The sequence below is a fragment of the Piliocolobus tephrosceles genome, chromosome 19 (genome assembly GCF_002776525.5).
Source record: "Piliocolobus tephrosceles isolate RC106 chromosome 19, ASM277652v3, whole genome shotgun sequence".
NCBI lineage: Eukaryota > Metazoa > Chordata > Mammalia > Primates > Cercopithecidae > Piliocolobus > Piliocolobus tephrosceles.
In genome coordinates this window covers 37,373,989-37,393,861 of record NC_045452.1, presented here as the reverse complement: position 1 = coordinate 37,393,861, position 19,873 = coordinate 37,373,989, and the positions used below count along the sequence as shown (strand labels likewise).

The 19,873-nt window shown below is 45.7% G+C and overlaps 2 protein-coding genes across 15 annotated transcripts in view; both read right to left on the bottom strand.

The window, feature by feature from the left end:
* Positions 1-11,285: 11,285 nt before the first annotated feature.
* On the bottom strand, positions 11,286-13,612 carry LOC111527221. Its single transcript, XM_023193429.1, has 4 exons — positions 13,562-13,612; positions 13,201-13,421; positions 11,643-11,803; positions 11,286-11,557 (listed from the first exon to the last, which is right to left on the bottom strand). Exons 1-4 carry the CDS (start codon positions 13,610-13,612, stop codon positions 11,370-11,372), a joined length of 621 nt encoding a protein of 206 aa, XP_023049197.1. The 3' UTR covers positions 11,286-11,369.
* The window catches only part of PRDM15 (PR/SET domain 15), a 75,217-nt gene continuing 66,629 nt past the window's right edge, over positions 11,286-19,873 (bottom strand). For 11 of the 14 annotated variants that reach the window (XM_023191894.2, XM_023191920.2, XM_023191931.2 and 8 more), the window contains 3 exons: positions 17,735-17,815; positions 15,726-15,935; positions 11,286-14,716 (listed from right to left, as the gene is read on the bottom strand). In XM_023191894.2, the coding sequence (XP_023047662.2) occupies positions 14,237-14,716; positions 15,726-15,935; positions 17,735-17,815 (771 nt within the window). In that variant the 3' untranslated portion in view covers positions 11,286-14,236. The remainder of the gene's footprint in view (positions 14,717-15,725; positions 15,936-17,734; positions 17,816-19,873) is intronic. The other 3 variants (XM_023191989.2, XM_023191996.1, XM_023191897.2) reach the window with 2 other exon arrangements.

Genomic DNA, 19,873 nt, shown 5'->3' with positions numbered 1-19,873 from the left:
TGTCCCTGTCTCTGTGGCTGCCTGCTCCGGCCACTCTCATGCACAACTGCGTAGCTGGCTCTCCCTTGCCTTCAGGGTCAGCAGCTTAAATCTTTACCTCTGGGTACAAATAAGCCGAGTTGTGTTCTGGCTCCCCACTGTCTGTCTTTAAAGATGGACAGTTTTGGCCCTCTTTCTCTTTCTCTCTCTCTGGCTGTGAGTATGCCTGTACAATGTCAGCAGGGCAGTTACACCTTTTACAGACAATAGTGGCCTAGAGCCAAGTGATGGCCTTCCCATGTTATGGCTACATAGCTGTGTTTACATTATACATGGAACTGTGTGCCTATGTTACAAACTCGCTGAGTCATGCAGGATGTTTACCTGATCCTATTCTTTGACCAAAGCACATCCATGTACCTTACAATGATTGTCGCTGAGCTGTAGTGCTCTTTGAGTCTAAACCATGCTCTCCACCCAGACTGTGACTATCAAGTTTACAGCTGCTGAAACAGTCATTGCTCATCACCAGTATGGTTCCATGAGAGTTCCACAGGCCTTCATCTCAGCTCCTTTCCCTAGGCTTGCAGTGACTTTAAGATCCCTTCTATATCACATAACAGTGAAGGGAGGCTAAGGAGTGCTTATTCTAGTCCTGTCTCTACCTGTTTATGTCATATCACTGACATCGCTTTGATGTAGCATTTTGCATTTGTGTGGGGCTGTCCTGTGTTCTAGTTTCCAGAGTTCCAAATGGGGTATGTCACACAAGATTCCTCAATTTCTTTTATATACCTCCTCCCTGACATTTTATACCAGGTGTATGTCTTTATGTTTTCCTTTATTTCTGTCTGCCTCTCCCTTCTGCAGTCTATGGGGCCTCAGTGGGCAGGGTTTCCTGCTTTTAGTGTGGCAGGAACAGCTGTATATCACAGCCCGAGCTATCTCTCCTCATATCCAGAGACTGAAGCTTGGCTCTTGATACGTTAATTGGAGCTTTAAGAATTTATAAAACAGGCCAGGTGGGGTGGCTCATGCCTATAATCCCAGCACTATGGGAGGTCTAGGCAGGAGGATCACTTGAGGCTGGGAATTTGTGACCAGCCTGGGTAACATAGCAAGACCTCATCTCTAAAAGACTTTTATTATTTTACTTTTTTGCTTTTTTCTTCTTTTTTTTTAAATTATACTTTAAGTTATAGGGTGTATGTGCACAACGTGCAGGTTTGTTACATATGTATACTTGTGCCATGTTGGTGTGTTGCACCCATCAACTCGTCAGCACCCATCAACCCATCATTTACATCAGGTATAACTCCCATTGCCATCCCTCCCCCCTCCCCATAATAGGCCACGGTGTGTGATGTTCCCCTTCCAGAGTCCAAGCGATCTCATTGTTCAATTCCCACCTATGAGTGAGAACATGCAGTGTTTGGTTTTCTGTTTTTGGCAATAGTTTACTGAGAATGATGGTTTCCAGCTGCATCCATGTCCCTGCAAAGGACATGAGCTCATCCTTTTTTATGGCTGCATTCTATTCCATGGTATATATGTGCCACATTTTCTTAATACCTAAAACCATAAAAACCCTAGAAGAAAACCTAGGTAATACCATTCAGGACATAGGCATGGGCAAGGACTTCATGTCTAAAACACCAAAAGCAATGGCAACAAAAGCCAAAATTGACAAATGGGATCTAAGTAAACTAAAGAGCTTCTGCACAGCAAAAGAAACTACCATCAGAGTGAACAGGCAACCTACAGAATGGGAGAAAATTTTTGCAATTTACTCATCTGACAAAGGGCTAATATCCAGAATCTACAAAGAACCCAAACAAATTTCCAAGAAAAAAACAGCCCCATCAACAAGGGGGTGAAGGATATGAGCAGACATTTCTCAAAAGAAGACATCTATGTAGCCAACAGACACATGAAAAAATGCTCATCATCACTGGCCATCAGAGAAGTGCAAATCAAAACCACAATGAGATACCATCTCACACCAGTTAGAATGGCAATCATTAAAAAGTCAGGAAACAACAGGTGCTGGAGAGGATATGGAGAAATAAGAACACTTTTACACTGTTGGTGGGATTGTAAACTGGTTCAACCATTGTGGAAAAAAGTGGCGATTCCTCAAGGATCTAGAACTAGAAATACCGTATTACCCAACCATCCCATTACTGGGTGTATACCCAAAGGATTGTAAATCATGCTGCTATAAAGACACATGCACACGTATGTTTATTGCAGCACTATTCACAATAGCAAAGACTTGGAATCAACCCAAATGTCCATCAGTGACAGACTGGATTAAGAAAATGTGGCTACTAGCTTTTAACAAATACAAGCTGGGGGCAGTGGCTCACGCTTGTAATTCCAGCACTTTGGGAGGCCAAGGCAGGTGGATAACCTGATGTCAGGAGTTTGAGACCAGTCTAACAAACATGGAAAAATCCCATATCTACTAAAAATACAAAATTAGACAGGCGTGGTGTTGGGCGCCTGTAATCCCAACTACTCGGGAGGCTGAGGCAAGAGAATTGCTTGAACCCGGGAGGCGGAGCTTGCAGTGAGCTAAGATCGCGCCATGCACTCCAGCCTGAGCAACAGAGCAAAACTACGTCTCAAAAAAAAACAAAAACAAAAAACTGGCGGCACATATGCTTGCTTGCTGGTGGTTTCAGGAACTTTCCACTGAATCTTGGAGGGATGTTCTTCATTAGGGCCCATGCATTTCAGCCTAGTGTGCACCATCCACGCGCTCGTTCTCCTTAAAGGAATTATTCAGCCTGAGTAAGGGCCTGGCAGCCTCTCAAAATTCCCAATTTCTCCCAAAGGACTGACAGTGATGCAAAAACAAAAGAAACCCAGTTCCATAAACATCAAATTACAGATTTATTCAGACAATATTTTGTAATGATGTTTTACGGAGGCCGGGTGTGGTGGTTCATGCCTATCATCTCAGCGTTTTGGGAGGCTAAAGCAGGCGGATTGCTTGAGTCCTGGGATTAGTGACTAGTCTGGGCTACATGGTGAAATCCTGTCTCTACAAAAAAAAAAAAAAAATACTGAAAAAAAATTATCTGGGCATGGTGGCACACACCTATAGTCCAAGCTACTCGAGAAGTTGAGGTAAGAGAATCACCTGAATCCAGGAAGTTGAGGCTGTAGTGAGCTGTGATCGCACCACTGCACTCTAGTCTGAGCGACATAAGTGAGACTCTCCCTCAAGTAATAGTAATGAATGATTCAGTTTTACTGACAATGAATTCTATCCTTTTATTGGGAAACCTAAATCATCTGATAATGAGATAACAATTATTTCAGGGAGCGACTGAGCCGATGTTAGTAGAATGATTATCGCACATCGGGCTATTCCTCCTCTTACACTAAACTGATGAGCTGGATATTTAAATAGAATTCTTTTCAATTTGGTATTTTTACTGATACTTTCAAGACCTACATAATAACTGAAAATCTAGGAACACATTGTAGATCTGTTTCTAAAGCACTAAACAAATCAGTGTCCAATCTACCAAGTAGACAACCAACTGCAGTAAGAAAAGGTCTTAGCTTGGGATACTAAGATACTTAGAGCATGTGACATGGTATTTTTTTCACTGTGGTATTTACTGGGAGTTTCCACTGTTTTTTATTTTATCCATCAAGGCTCTCTAATGGACCGTCCCAAGTTGGGCACTAGAAAGTTATATAGGAATGGTTGGGATGTGTGGGGACAGTCCAGGGAATATGATAGTTTAAAACCGAATAACGCACAGTAATACACCACTAGCTTCTATATTCAAATGCCAACATGTACCCAGGGGGCATCAGAATGTACTACAATTTTAGACATAAGACTTACATAATTATGTCAGATAAATGCCTTTTTTATTTGCTATTTCCATTATGTAATCATCGAGCATAATAAAGATCACTTGTCATAAGAAACCATTTTCTACTGGACAGTAACATTCCATTAATCATTAAGGTAGCATGGAGAATTCAAAGGCTTGAATGATCATGTTTTCCCATTTGCTGAAAAGGGACAACAAATATAAGTTAATGAACAAAGTTGAATTCATTAGTGATCTTCTAATAAATGAATCATTGGAGATGAGGGTTTTCGAGTCTCATGAAGACTTGAAAATTTCAAGTGATAATTCCAACTGGATGGAACACATTCAGCTGTTGGTTTGAAGCTTCAAAGCTTTGGTGGCTAAGGAAGTATGTCTTGCAACAACACCTAGACCCAGAAAAAACATGGTTAAAAGTAAAAGATGTTGGGAGCCTTTTCTCCCCGTGGTTCATCCGAACTGGGCAAATTATTTTTCTTATCTCCCCAAACTATTACCTGAATTGTTAAATTTTTCTCTTAGAATACAGCATGAATAATTTGTACAACCTCTGTGCTACACAATACTAGTTACGTGGAAAATACAAACCACATTTGAAATGATTTAACATTGGTTATAAGGCAGTTCCACAGTTACTATTCCCCAGAAACCTGTACACTGATCTTCAGTAATCTTACTCCTGGGCATTTATTCCAGAGAAATGAAAACTTATGTACACAAAAATACTCACATAAATATTCATAGCAACTTTGATTCAGAATAGCTGCAAACTGGAAACAACCAAAATTGTCCTTCAATGGGTGAATGCCTAAATAAACCATAGTGTATCCACATAATGGCCTCAGCAGTGAAAAAGAATGAACTATTGACACACCCAGCAACTTGGGAGCATCTCTAGGGTATCATGCCGAGTGGAAAAATCACAAGGTCAGAAGATCAAGACCACCCTGGCCAAACCCCATTTCTACTAAAAAAAAAAAAAATACAAAAATTATCTGGGTGTGGTGGCGCACCCTTGTAATCCCAGCTACTCAGGAGGCTGAGGCAGGAGAATCGCTTGAACCTGGGAGGCGGAAGTTGCAGGGAGCTGAGATTGAGCCACTGCACTCCAGCCTGTGTGACAGAGGGAGACTTTGTCTCAAAAAGGAAAATCCAATCTCAAAAAGTGACATACTTGGTATCTTGACATGGGGCAGATACACAGACCAACACAATGATACACCAGCATTGTATAGAATCTAATAAACACACACAGGGTATAAATGAAATCTGAATGAGACCAGTGGATTGTATCGAAGTCAGTTCTAACTGTGATCTAGTACAATGGTTTTTCAAAGTGTTAACTGCTGGGGGAAACTGGACAAAGTATAAGAGCTCTCTCAGTGATTTTTGATAACTATGTGAATCTGTTACCTCAGTAAAAGTTGATTTTATGTGATCTGCTATCTCACTAAAAGTTTCCATTTAAAAATCATGGTTTTGGGAGGTGAAGGCGGGCAGATCACCTGAGGTCAGAAGTTTGAGACCAGGCTAGCCAACATGGTGAGACCCAGTCTCTACTGAAAATAAACAAATCAGCCGGTGTGGTGGCATGCACTTGTAATCCCAGCTACTCGGGAGGCTGAGGCAGGAGAATTGCTTGAACCCAGAAGGTGGAGGTTGCAGTGAGCCAGGATTGTGCCACTGCACTCCAGCTTGGGCAACAGAGTGAGACTGTCTCAAAAAAAAAAAAAAAAAAGCATGGTTAACATGTAAAGAATAATACCTTGATAGATAAATATACCGTATTTTTAAAAGTTATAGAATGTATTATTTCATTTTATATAACATTCTTGAAATGACAAAATTATAGAGGTAGAGAGCAGATGGTGATTTCCTGAGGCTAGGGAATGGGGGAGGGATGGGAGAGGCTAGGGAATGAGGAGTGATGGGGGGAGGGTAAGGAATGAGAGGGATCAGGGAGGCTAGGGAATGAGGGAGCAATGGGTACAACTGCATAGGGGTAACTTGAAGGCATTCCTTCAAGGAAATAGATCAGTTCTGTAACTTGATTGTGGTGGTTCCACTGATTTCTACATGGGATACAATCATATATGGCTGGGCACAGTGGCTCACTCCTGTAACCCCAGCACTTTGGGAGGCCAAAGTGGACAGATCACTTGAACTTAGGAGTTAAAGACTAGGTTGGGCAACATGGCGAAACCCTGTCCATCTACAGAAAATACAAAAATTAGGCAGGTGTGGTGGTGTATGCCTGTAGTTCCAGCTACTTGGAAGACTGAGGCTGGAGGATCATTTGAGCCTGGGAGGTGGAGATTGCAGAGTTAAGATTGCACCATTGCATTCTACCCTGGGCGACAGAGCAAGACTGTCTCAAAAAAAAATAATAATAATAATTACATAAAACTACACACACACAAATGTGTGTAAAAACTGGGGAAATCTGAATGAAGTCTGCAGACCAGTTCAGTGATTGTAGTAGTCATAGTAGTGAACCAGTGTCAGGATCCTGCCTTTGCTAATTGTACTAAGAGTATGTAAATTACTTCCATTAGAGGAAGCTGGGAAGAGTTCATGGGATTTCCCCTGTACTGGGCAGTCTGCTGTGAGTCTATTATTATTTCAAAAAATTTTTTAAATTACTTTGCCTACCATGTCTAATAGCTCTGAAACACAAGGTCGACTTTATACTTCTTGATTCCAGTCCAAGAAAACCTAAAATAAAAAATTAAAATATTCAGTCATAAACATATAATGTTTATGATATATAAGTATTATATGATATAAATATGTTCACCTTTTCTAATTCACTCTAGGGACTTTTACTCAGGGCAGACGATTCGTGACTCATCCCTAAGTCACTCATCACTTTACAAAATTCAACAGCACTTAAATACTGGACTCTGAGAATTCAAACATTTAGAGAACAAAATTGGCAAAAATAATAGTCATATGGCTCAATCGCATCAGATTGAACCACATGCAATAACTAATGTTTGGCAGTTTTTGACCTACAGAAGCAATGATTGTGTATGGTTCAACTATGTTCCTTTTGAAGACTCACAGGCCGTGTCACAGGAGGAACGAGAGTGCAGGTTTGGGATCAGGCAGGTATAGGCGTAAGATTCTAACTTTGCAAGTTTCCAACAGTGTGGCCTGGAGCAAGTTATCAGACTTCACGACTCTACTCGTGTGTAAAGTGAGGAGGATAATATGACCCACCTTGTAGTGTCTGGAGTGGTCTTTAGTGCTGTTCAGCAGCGATGTCCAGCCCACACACATGGTAGGACCTGTAGGTCCTGGCCCCTGTGGGTGACTGGGCCTCCCCTGTGAGTTGGGAGCAGCTGGGAGGAGTGTCAATTCCAGAGCAGATAATTCTGTTCTACAGTGAGTTTTCCATACAAGCCATAGACTGTGGTCTTGCTGCTGCTCCTAGTTTTTAAATCCAATTTCACAATCCTTGCCATTCAGTGAGGGTGTTCGGATCATTTTGTTGAAAGCCATTGATACAGTGGATTTAAATCCCCCGTCTTGCTGTTTGTTTTCTGTTTGTCCATCTGTTCTTTATTCTCCTTTTCCTCTCTTGCTGCTTTCTTTTGCTTTAATTGAGCATTCCTCATGTATCACCTCTGTTGGCTCATTAGTTATAACTTTGCTCTGTGATAGCTATTGCTTTAGAGTTTCTAGCACCCAATGTTAACTTATTGTAATCCACCTTCAAATGAGTCTACCACTTCCCATAGAACATAAGAATCCTACACAGAATACTTCCACTGCCTCTCCTCCTGGCCTCAGTGCCAGTATTATTACACATTTTATTTTATGATTTTGTTTATTTGAGATGAAGTCTCACTCTTTCACCCAGGCTGGAGTACAGTGGGGTGATCTCGGGTCACTGCAACATCCATCTCCCAGGTTCAAGTGATTCTCCTCTCTCAGCCTCCCAAGTAGCTGAGATTACAGGTGTGCACCACCACACCCGGCTAATTTTTGTATTTTTAATAGAGATGGGGTTTCCCCATGTTGGCTAGGCTGGTCTGGAACTCCTGACCTCAAGTGATCTGCCCACCTCGGCCTCCCAAAGTGCTGGGATTACAGGCATGAGCTACCACGCCTGGCCATGTCTGGGCTTTTTAGCTGGTTCAAGCAGAAGAGTTAAGTCTAGTTCCTACCCCATGCAGGTCAGAAGCAGAAATGTTCAGATCAGAGAACTGAATTGCCTGTGTGAGCCCCTCCATACAGTATGAATGGCAGATGCAAGACTCTGGTGAGGGGTGGTGGGGATGAGAAAGAAAACTGGCTGGCAGGAAGCAGGGCCAGGCCCTACAGACCTGGAGGCTGCAGAAAGGATCTGTGGGTATTCAGAGAGCGCTCAGGATCCAAGGGAGGACGCTAGGCTTGGTGTGTGGGCCATACTGTAGAATGTGCACCTTCAAGTCCCTGAGGCCACAGCATGGAGAACAGACTTCCTGGGACAAGACTGGAAGCTGACAGGAAAGTGGAGGTGTCAGCTGGAAACCTGGAGTCGGGCAATAGCGGAGGACATGGTGAAACATGGACATTTTCTTTTTCCTTTAAGAGATAGGGTCTCACTATGTTGTTCAGGCTGGTCTTGAACTCCTGACCTCAAGCGATTCTCCTGCTTTGGCGTCCAAAATGTTAGGATTACAGGTGTGAGGCACCACACCTGGTCTTAAAACCTGGACATTTTTGCAAACACTTGGACGTCAGGGTGGGAAGCAGGGCAAGTCTAGGATGAAGCTGGGCTCTGAGCTTGTGTGTTTAGCGATGACAGGGCTGTTGGTGAGCATAGGGTCAGTGGGGAAGGGCCAGGTTTGAGGCCGGGCTGGGGAAAGGGCATGTGAACTCTATGAGGTGGATGTGTTGAGCTTGATGATCCTGTGACACTCGCAGGTAGAGAAGAATCATACGCTTTAATTCACGGAAAAAATGGCAAAACACAAAGGACACATAGGACTCTCCTGCGACCAGCATGCCTCTTCCAGGCGGTTTTAGATAAGCAGCAAGGGCAGTCTCTGGGTTTCTAGAGGCTGTTTCCTACAGCATGGAGGCAGGCGCGCCTCTTGCCTTCATTACCTTGCTATAAGATTTTGTGACTTAAACTCAAGAGAGAAGGAAACAGCTGGTGTTCAGGTCAGGCCCCAAATTGTGATGCAAGTGCAGTGACGTGAAGCAAGTAATGTATGCAGAGGTCTATTTCCAAAACAAATTGCCTAGAATCGGCTTAGGTCAGCAAACTACAGAAGAAACAGGATACACTAGGCCCCTGCTTGGATCGTCAATGCCTGCTTGTCAACCTCCCCCTTCCCCCTTTCTCCACTCCCCCTTCATTGCGCTCACCCAAATCAAAGAAATTTAGTCAAAGATGAAAGTTTACTAGCCTGTAAAATAACTCATTTCGTCTATTCTTATCAGCCTGCCCAGCTACTTAGGTCATAAGTCAAATGCTTGAAGAGTCCCTGAGCTTACTAGGATTGCAATGCATTGTGGGCTGCAACAAAATGCAGCAGGACAACCCTAAAAAGACACCCAAAACCCCTGCCCAACAACCAATAGGTGATGTGTGGGAAGATTGTGAGCCCATAGAGCTCAACCCATGAGGAACTTGGGGAGGGACCTGCACACTAGGGGATAAATTGCTTGTTGAAACTGCACTGGGTGTGCCTGCCCATCAGACAACCAATCTTGCAAGATCGTCATGAAAGTCTCACTTCTGCTATTCTCCGGGTCCCTGAGTCCGTTCTTCGGGTTTGGTGGACGGGTGAGTTTGTTCCTCACGGAGAAGCTGAACGTCTCACTCGGGGAACAGGCTATATTGGCAGGAGTGAAGTCTTGGGTCTGGTCCTCCCTCTACCCAGAGGTGTGCTGGGCAGTGGTGTGTCTCTAGACAGGTGGTTCTACATTCCAACGAAGGGTGCCTTCCCCACGGTCTCCCTCTTTATAAAACACATAGAAGGCAAGCCTGTCAGTGGGGAAAGAACAGGCTACTTGGCTCCAAGGCAGTCTGGGTGTGGCTGCCATGCTTCCAGGACACAGAATGCCAGCTGCCTGCACTTGGGAACCCTGGGCTCAGGGGAGTCACATTCTCTGGCTAAGGGAAGGGAAGCTCTCAGCTCCACTGGAAGCAAGGCTCAGATGGGAGGGGAGGCCCCAGCCAGCTTTGTCCGGGCAACCCAGGGCCACTTCCAGAGGATTTTGATGATTGCACCGCCATATAGGCAAGGTCACCCATCCCTGTCATGCCAGAACAAGGACCCCTGTGAGGATACACTCAACACCAGTTGTACAACCTGATGGGGAAGAAGCCAATGGCCTGCTCTTTTCCCCTCTCTGCGGGAGCTGGTGTCTAATGCTTGTGAAAAGGCCATATTCAGACTGTGTCCTTGTTAGTTTTCCACCACATTGTGTGACTCTTAGCGGAGCAAATTATTAGGCGGCAGTTTGCACTCCAGAAAGAAACATGGGGGCACTGACGAATCCAACGTGCATGCTGACAGCATCACCACCGTTTCTCCCTGCAGAGTGTTTTCAAAGGCTGAGTCTGCCTTTGTGTGCAATGAGAACCACACAGGTCTGGCACACACAAGGACGTGCTCACAATTGGCCAAACGTGAAATGAATGAATCCTACTTCCTGGCAGGAGAATTCATTGCTGCCAGATGCTATCTAAATATCCAAGGCGTGGTTCTCATAGGTCAAATCCTCAGAAGACTGGATATGTGAGGTGCTTCCTAACTTTAAAATGACCTAGCAGGCGGAGCACAGTGGCTCACGCCTATAATCCCAGCACTTTGGGAGGCTGAGGTGGGTGGATCATTTGAGGCCAGGAGTTCAAAACCAGCCTGGCCAACATGGTGAAACCCCATCTCTACTAAAAATACAAACATTAGCCAAGCGTGGTGGTAGGCACCTGTAATTTGAGCTACTTGGGAGACTGAGGAGAATCACGGGAACCTGGGAGGCGGAGGCTGCAGTGAGCTGAGATCTCACACTGCACTCCAGCCTGGGTGACAGAGCGAGAGACTGTCTCAAAAAAAGAAAAAAATTAGAATACATCATTTAATATTTGATCAAAAGATAAGGGGTCATTCCAGACCATCTGCCCAAAGAAACGCCTGCTGAAGTATTGCCTGTCTCTAGCTATTGATCTTTTTGGTGCCTGTTCTTTCTCGATCTAAGCTTTACAAAAAAATGCTACATGTACCCTCTTTGTTGCCTTTTTTTTTTTTTTTTTTTTGGCAATCCCTGTGAAAGCTGCTGTGATACCTCAGTATCTACAGGAACATTTCAAATAATCCAGACATTTCATGAGTTCTGGACCTGAGAGGAATCAAGATGTGGCTGACAGCAGAAACTGTGAGCATTCTCAAAGCATACCAACTACGCCACCTTTCCTAACTCTCAGTGGGAGCAGAAGGCCAGCCATTGAAAACACGGGTCACAGCACCTTTTATTCATCATCATACAAACGGATGTGACACGAAATACACCCAACATCTCCAAACAGTCTTAATGCCTTTCAAAATCCAACGGGAAAGCCCGAGATGCCGCCTCTAGCGGGGAGGCCATGAGCCTTCCGCCTTTGGATGCTGCAAATGGGAATGATAGAGGTACAGGAGCTCTGCCTTCCATGCCGGACCCTCCAGCGCAGTCCCATGCTGGACACAGCGAGGCGGCACTTGGCACAGAACGTTTTCCTGAGAACATGTCACATGCTAGAGCACTGCAGAGGCCCGGGCCCCTTTTCAACCCAGAGACCAGATTCACAGGGAGCAGCTGTACCTGTGGCCTCCCTGCAAGACTCACACCAGCGGATGGTACTCGAGTCCACAGATGCACGGAGCCACGGGTCCAAAACAAATTCTCGACTGAGATGGGTCCACAGAGCCTGGTGGCCACAATGGCTGGATCTAATGTCTTCCTTTATGAATACATCTGTGCACCTTGGATCAGTTAAAAAACGAAATACTTCCTGTCACACGACACGCAGAACCGCATACAGCTGAGGACTCTTTTGGCTGGGTGGCACGTAGTGGTTGTATTTTGTTATCTAGTTTTTTATGCAAATTTGTAGCAGTTGCTTTAAGACAACCCACTTTGCCTCAGACAGTAACCCTATTAAGACCACATGTTTACAGAAAACTTGGGAGTTAGATTTTTCTTTAGAGTTCTCACTTATAACAAGAAGTATGAGGTGTCTGTGTATTGAGATAAGCAGTGGTATATACCACACAATCTAAATTAGGTTCTTTAAAAACATTTGATGCGGTCTTACTCTAGGCACTAAAACAATTTCTTTAAAAAAATAAAATTGTGATTTCCAAGGCCTTTATTTTATAGAGAAGAGGAATAGAAGATCGATGCTAGTGGGTGGTTCGTCATGAGCCCAAAGCCTGTTGGGAGCGTCTGCGAGGTCATTTGCCCTTCAGATTCTGCAAAGGCAAAAAGAAATCGATACTGATTTTTAAAAATATATCTTAGGAGCCCTGGTCTCCTGCTGATTCCATGGATGCCTGCAGCACTTGTATCTGGAGAATGGAGACAATATCACCCCAAGCCCGAGTTCATTTGATGAAACTATTATGTATAAAACAGTTAATTATATACATAAATAACATAAAATAATTCTCATAAATTAAAAGTCTAATGATCTCCCACTATTCAACTGAGAGGTGAGAGCTGGGCGCGAGTGATGGTGGGTGAGGTGAGGAGGTGAGCCCTGCAGACCCTCCTGCGTGCTGCCTGGGGATGAACTTTCCTTAGTTCAGGAAGGCATATATTGCACAAAATAAATTCCAGCCCTATCCTCAAAAGTCTGCTGTTTGGAGTGAAGTGCTGAGAAAGTTGCGTTTTGAAAAACACAACCATCCTTTGCTCTGCTGGCAACATCAGGACTGCTCTTCATCAATTACTCAGCCATGCCAGTGTTTCCTCAAGATGGACTCCCAGTTTGTACAGGATCTGGGATAACTGGCAAAGCAGGACACATTAAGGCAGGCTTGTCCTCTCACTGTGGCCAGTGTTCAACAGAGTACCAGGAGAGTTAACAGCACACTTCTCCCCACACCTCTCAGTGTTTCTTGCAGTGGGCAGGAGGGCTGGGTGCCTCCCCCAACCCTGGCCCCTGCCCCGAAACTGGTACACAGACCTGGCTGTTAACCACACATTCAGTTTTAGGGGCAATTAATGCTTCTATTAGTGAACTAGCCTCTCTGCTTTCATTACCACCTGGCAGGAAACAGCATTTTCTCTGTGGTTCTGAAATACCTACACTTTTCCACTGTAAAGAGCCAAACTCATTCAATATTTTTATAGAAAATTGGTGGTGAAATACACCAACCTTTGGGATTGAAGTTTAAACAGAAGGAAAATAAGAATTTCCCCCCATTTCTTCCACTCGGAATACTGGCTGTGCTTCCGCCAGAATGGACACATTTGGATTGCAGAGAATCCTGAGACAACCCGGAGGAGCCGCTGGCGGCCGCAGGGAGGCTCACTCCTCACAGCCGCACGACCCTCTGCATCTGGGCAGCTGGGAACGGTGGACAGGGACCGATGGTCCTACAGTGCACACGACTTTATCATGGTAACATCAAACTAAAACACAGTATTGGCCATAACAGCCTTGAACACATAATGTATGTTTGAAATAAAGTTAAAAAAAGGAAAAAAACTATTGGAAATTGATTCACAGATATTACTAAGATGCCTTTTGAGCTGCAGTCAGTGACCTCACGTGACCCCTTATCCATGATGACCTTGATCTCCAAGGTTGCAGGATCACATGCGGCTCAGCACACCTCACATATAGTTTCAGCCCATAGTTGTGTAAGAACCAACTCAACTCCTAGTTCAAAGAGAATAAACGTTACTTTAACTTCTATCTGCTCACTTGCGAAAAAAATCCAGAAGCAAGGAGAAAATGTTCCCTGCTGCCACCTGTGAATGCTGTCTGTGTTCTCAGACAGGAACCAAGCTCTAAAAGAAAAAAGAAAATGGACCATTTGTGTCCTTAATAACTTATCTCCTGCCTCTTACGATCCTGCTTCTCTCTCAGCCTCACTTTCCCGAACCCTGTCAGGTGAACACTGCTTCTGTAAGGGGAGGCAGATGGGGCCCCGGCCCAGGACTTACTGCCTTGGTAAGGCATAGTGTGGAACCCCATCCAGTTTAAAACTCTTGCCTGCCAGAGGTCACTTCTAGAGTTAAGCTGACAGACTGTAATGGTTGCTGGCGGGGGATCTGGAGAGACTCTGCAAAGCTAAGTGAACCTTACACTGCAATGTATGACTTTTTGTTTGGTATCCAGCAAACAAATCTAAACAAACCCCAAATATCCCTCTGCAGTTCTTGCCCCGAGTTTCCCGGAATGCAGCTCAGTAGCTGTACATCTGCTGCTGCTGCTCCGCCTGCACCTGGGGCTGGGCCGCCTGCTGTGGCGGTGCCTGCGGCTGCGGGGGTGGCAGGACGTCCGTCTGGGGCACTGCCCGCCATGTAAGCGGGTGCTGGTCACTAAGCTGGCTCCCCAGCGGCGTGATGGAGTTGACCAGGGTGGTCAGATTGATGAAGTGGGCCACAGACTGTGGGTTTGAGGCTTCCGGCTGGGGGTGGATCTGGACATCATTTTGGCGGTTGTGCAACATGGCCGAGCCGCTGACGGTGTCAAAGGTCACGGTCAGGATTGAGTTGTCCAGCTGTAACTGGCGTTCGGGGGTGGTAAGGTGTCCCACGGCCACCGGTTGGAGATTGGTAAACTGAGTCCCAGCTGCAGTGGTGATGGGGGTCACGGTGATGTTGGTCAAGCCAACTGAGCTCGACGGTGTGGTCACGTTTGGGTCACCCAGGGTCACCACTACCTGGAAGATTCACACACACAAAAATCGGTTCATTTTTGCAAAATAGGGAACGCGAGGACCTCCCCAGGATGCGCTCTGTGTTACCCTGCCAGAATAACCACACGCCACGCCCCGGGAACAAGAAGCACGACATTCTTTCGTGAAAGAGGAAATGGAGTTAATTTTGTTCTGGAAAAATTCCAGCGAAAAAGAAAAACAAGAAACAGACACAATCATGAAGGCAATGAGAAGGAACTAAGAAACAAATTAACTTCACTGGCTAGAAAAAAAAAGAAAAAAGAAAGCATGAAAAAGAAAACAGATGCTTTCTTTTTCTATTCATTCCTCCGAAGTGCCCTGCTGTTGGTAAATAAAAATCCCACCACAAAGCCACAAAGAGCAATAAAAGTATTTGCAGTACCAATCGCTAATAAGAGAAAGCATTCTCTTTCATGGAGAGGGATGAAAGGCCAAATAAATGGAGAACTTTTGCAATCAAGATTACCATCCCCCAGATCAAGAGAGAGACGTGCAGTATTAGACACAGACTGATCAAACACTCAGAGGCTTCAAAAGCAAAAGTGACGAAGGCTGAGCAAGACAGAAGGTTCCAGTCAAGACAGTGGGATTGTGGGATTGCCTTCACCTTCCAGATCGAGGGATCCTTGCTCTCCAGCTAGTCAGCAAATGCTCAGGGCTGAGCTTTCATCATAAGGAGACTTGGGGAGGCCATCTGGGATCTCCCCAAACTGCAAACAGCCCACCTAATTCCCACCCGGGCAGGGATATCCCTCTTCAGCATGCTAGAATGGATGTTGCTGCTAACAATGACAAGCAGGATGTGTAGGTCAGAAGTCAGAAATGCTTACATGAAACATGCTTAAGTGAAAAATAGGATATGTCTGCTGCCTTCAACCACATGAAGTCCACATGTACACTGTATAGTAAAAAGAGATGGAGTCACACACACACAGAGCTCTCATGCTTAGGGAAAGTGGCACCGAATCAGGAGATAAAGCAGCAGACTGACCTGCTGAATGCTCTGTACTGCAGAATTGGTCTCGTCGCCTACGCTGCCTGTGAATTCGGTCTCCTTCTCTGAGTATTCGCTGAAGGTGGCGTCCTCGGGCACCGGAGCGCCCGCCTCCTCTTCTGGCTTCTGCTTCCTCTTGTGACTTCGCTTGGCAGCTTTCCCGTGCTTCCCTTCGGCCAAATCCTCCTGCTCCAGAGTCAGCTCAGGCTGCAGGAAAATCAGTTTCAGCCAAGAACCAGGTTAGTCGGTCACATCATGCAGCAGCCAAGACACCCCAGCACTGCCCTGGATGTACTCTCGAATCAGTGGGGAGGCTCGTGGGCCACCAAGCTGTCCCAGGAAACAGTGACCACAGCTGAGTCTTGTATTTCTAAGGATCGGGGCAAGTTCCTTTAGTTGCAGATTAAAAAAAAAAAACAGGAGTCACATATATGTATATATATGTATATACACGTGTGTATATGTATGTACACATATGTGTGTGTGTGTGTATTTTTTTTTTTTCGTAGAGATAGTTTCACCGTGTTAGCCAGGCTGGTTGCCATCTCCTGACTTCATGATCTGCTCGCCTCGGCTCCCAAAGTGCGGGTATTACAGGCGTGAGCCACCGTGCCCGGCAACAAGTTGTATTTTTAAAAGTTGTATTTTATGCTAAAATGTAAACACTTTTTAGAAACCTTTTAAGCCACTGGGTAAAGGGGAATGTTTCTACCCGGGTGAGCTCCTAGAACAAGGCTAAAAATGCTTTCAAATCAGGGCTCTCTTCCCCAAGGCTGTAACAAATCCACTGTTAAAAAAATTTTTTTTTGAATTAAAATAGATTTGACCACAAAAAACTGCAGGGGAAAGGAACCAAGGGCCCAGCTGCAGTGATGATCCCAGTGGATCCCCTCCCTGCACACTTCCCTGCAAGTGTCCAGGGCGCTGCTGGGCTGTGACCACATCTTCTGAACCAGGCCGGCTCTGCAGCCAGACTCACTCAGGCTCACAGAGGCTGTGGGGCAGTGGTGGCTGGTGAGTGGTCACCTGCCACTCCTCTCGAGCTTCCTGTGCCTTTCCACATGACCTGATCCTAACCCAGTGGCAGACAGACCCCGTGTGGGCCTACATCATGGTCATAGTGGGACGTCCCTTCCCCCCATGCCTGTGACTTGCCAAGGGTAGAAATGGCCTGTGGGTTCTGGGGCTGAGGCTGGAGCTTCCACACGTCACTCAGCCGGACCCAACCCCCTTCAGGAAGACTGTACTCTAAAGTGCTATTTCAGAACAAGAGGCATACATGTGATCTTAGATCACTGAGAGCATGACACATTCTCTGAAATGAATTTTTGCTGACTAAAAATTTAGTATTAACTAAAAATTTCTTTAAAAACTAAGTTCATCTAATCGATATCTAATCGATATGTTTAAGCTTATTTTGCTTAGAACAATTTAATGATCAAATTTTTTTTTTTTTGAGACAGAGTCTTGCTCTGTTGCCTAGGCTGGAGGGCAGTGGCACAATCTCAGCTCACTGCCACCTCTGCCCCCTGGGTTCAAGCAATTTTCCTGCCTCAGCCTCCTGAGTAGCTGGGATTACAGGCATGCACTACCACGTTTAGCTAATTTTTGTATATTTAGTAGAGACAGGGTTTTTCCATGTTTGCCAGGCTGGTCTTGAACTCCTGACCTCAAGTGATGTGCCTGCTTTGGCCTCCCAAATTGCTAGGATTACAGGCGTGAGCCACTGTGCCCAGCCAATTGTTCTAATTTCTTTTTTTCTGGAAAACATCTGTTTTCCAAGGTGAGATACACCAGTATTCAACAAACTGAGGTCACAGAAACTACAGAAACAAGAAGATGATCTAAGAGGTTCTGAGGGGAAGAGAAGCCAAGAAAACAGGTGACCCCAGCCACAGGCTTGCCCAGAGTTGCTCCCTCCCGGCCTGTCCAAGCCCCTCAGGTCCCTTCTGCAGGTGTCCACTTACCCCAATGTTTCTGAGCCCCTGGAGCCCTGTGCCACCCACCTGGACAATGCCGATAGAGGAGGCATCGATTGTGGTGGTCTCCGGGAGGTGATCTAGGTCATCGATCCTCACCGCGAGCACCTATGAGGAGCACAGGGCATGAGCTGGGGGTCAGGGTGCTGCTGATGCAGGCGGGAACCCAGAAGCCACACACGTCTCAGGACCATCTGCACCATTCCTGCCCTTCCCTCCCAGGCATCCCCCACACTTCCCAGTCTCCTCTGTTCAGTTCTGACTTCGAAACTGTGTCCAGAAGCCCAGGGCTCATCCTCCCCCATTATTTCACGCTCCCACAATGCTCTTGTCCCTGAATCATCTCATGTCCACTCCCCCGGGGGGAGGAGACTGTATCCTCCCTTTTTGGCCCCGCACCAAAGGGGTGAGGTTTCAGTGGTGCTTCTGTTATTCCAAGGAAGACCACAACGAGGTAAGATACGGTGGAGTAAACCTGTTCTATGAGGAATCACCAAAAATGAGACATTTGTGCCTTACACATCGTACTTTTCGGTTGAATCCATACACAAGTGCTTTCATTTGTTGGTTTTGTGATGAAGTGATGCCCTGCCCCTACGTTGCCTCCGATGGCCACACTGAACAGGGTCCTCAGTACACCCCATGTGCCCACAGGGCCCCTCCCACCAGCTCAGTGCATATTGCCCAAAAGTAAGTGACCTTCACTGCTCACACCCTGCTACAGCAGTTGCGTTTGTTCTTGTGATGACCTAATTAGACCATAAGACAATGGAAAACAAGTACAGAGACAGCTGCACATGCGGGGAAGGCGTGATAAAGGGTAGGGGCTAAAAAACAACATTAGCAAGAGCCTACCTGTAAGGATGCTTCACCTAAACAGCTTTGCAAACATCTTTAAATTTCTGATCAACTAAAGAAAGTTAAAAATAGAAAAGCAGACTAGGCTTTGTGGATGTAACTCATTTAAAAAAGAAGAGAAGTGCATCGTTAAATTTACATTCCATGACTAGGTCTGGGCCCCTTCTTGGAAAAGACGGCAAACAAAGGCTGGTCAGTAAGTTTTTTAAGTTAACAAATCCTGCAGTGGCTTTGAAGACTCCAGTGTAACTCTCACTGACACTGAACACAGATCTATACTGTGACACTCGCAAAGGACCCTGAGCAAAAGCAACCAGACTGCTGTGGATGCACTCTCCACTCTCACCACCATCATTACCACCTCTGTCATCAGTATCACCATCAACATCGTCACCACTACCACCTCCATCACCAACACATCACCACCTCCTCCATCACGATCATTGCCCTCATCACCACCAACATTGTCACCACCATCACCATCAGTACCACTACCACCATGTGGCATCACCGCCACCATCAACACCAATACCACCTCCATCACCAACACCATCACCACCTCCTCCATCACGATCATTGCCCTCATCACCAACACCACCATCACCATCAGTACCACTACCACCATCACCATTACTATCTCCCCCACCATCACCACCATAGCTCATAGAAGAGGAAAACCATAGCTTGGAGTCACAAAATAGTATCCTAAAACCTTCCGAATCTCTGTAAGTAGTTATGCCTGTTTAGTCCAACAGTTAAACTTTAACTAGTTTAACTTAACTAGTTAAGTTAGTCTGACTCCAATGAACACCTTCCTCCTGAATCTGGCATCACCAATGGGTACAGGCTCGGGGGACCCCTGGTGTCCCACTCTCAGCCAGCCAGGCCTCACTACAACAAACACAGCTACACAAAGCCGACCCGAGTCCCCTTCCTTCCCCTCACACTGCTGTCTGGGGGTATCTCTTCCATATCCTCTATTCTAGCAATCACTTTGCCTCTCTGTCTACTTCTCATTTTTCTTTGTTTCCTACCCAGACCATGAAGTCCAGGAGGGCAGGGATGAACCCTGGCTGGCTGGCCCATCACATCACTGGTAGGCATTTGTTTGAGTTAACGTAGAGGGAAACAACTGTGAGATGATCAAAAGGATGACACAGAGAGCACAGGATAAAAGGCTGGAGAAACAAATCGGTTCAAGAACAAAGACAGAATGCCCCGGCACCGCCTTCCCTGGGTCTGGAAGGCTTTCCTTTGAGTCACTTGGTTCTGTCTGGGTTGGGCTTGAGGGGAGTGGGGATACGTAAC

Coding starts and splice junctions, on each gene's coding strand:
- LOC111527221 (XM_023193429.1), bottom strand. CDS start 13,612: ATGGATAAGGGGTCACGTGAGGTCACTGACTGCAGCTCAAAAGGCATC. Junction 13,422..13,561: donor GCAGCTCAAAAGGCATCTTA/GTAATATCTGTG, acceptor TGTGCACTGTAG/GACCATCGGTCCCTGTCCAC. Junction 11,558..11,642: donor GTCTTGCAGGGAGGCCACAG/GTACAGCTGCTC, acceptor ACATGTTCTCAG/GAAAACGTTCTGTGCCAAGT.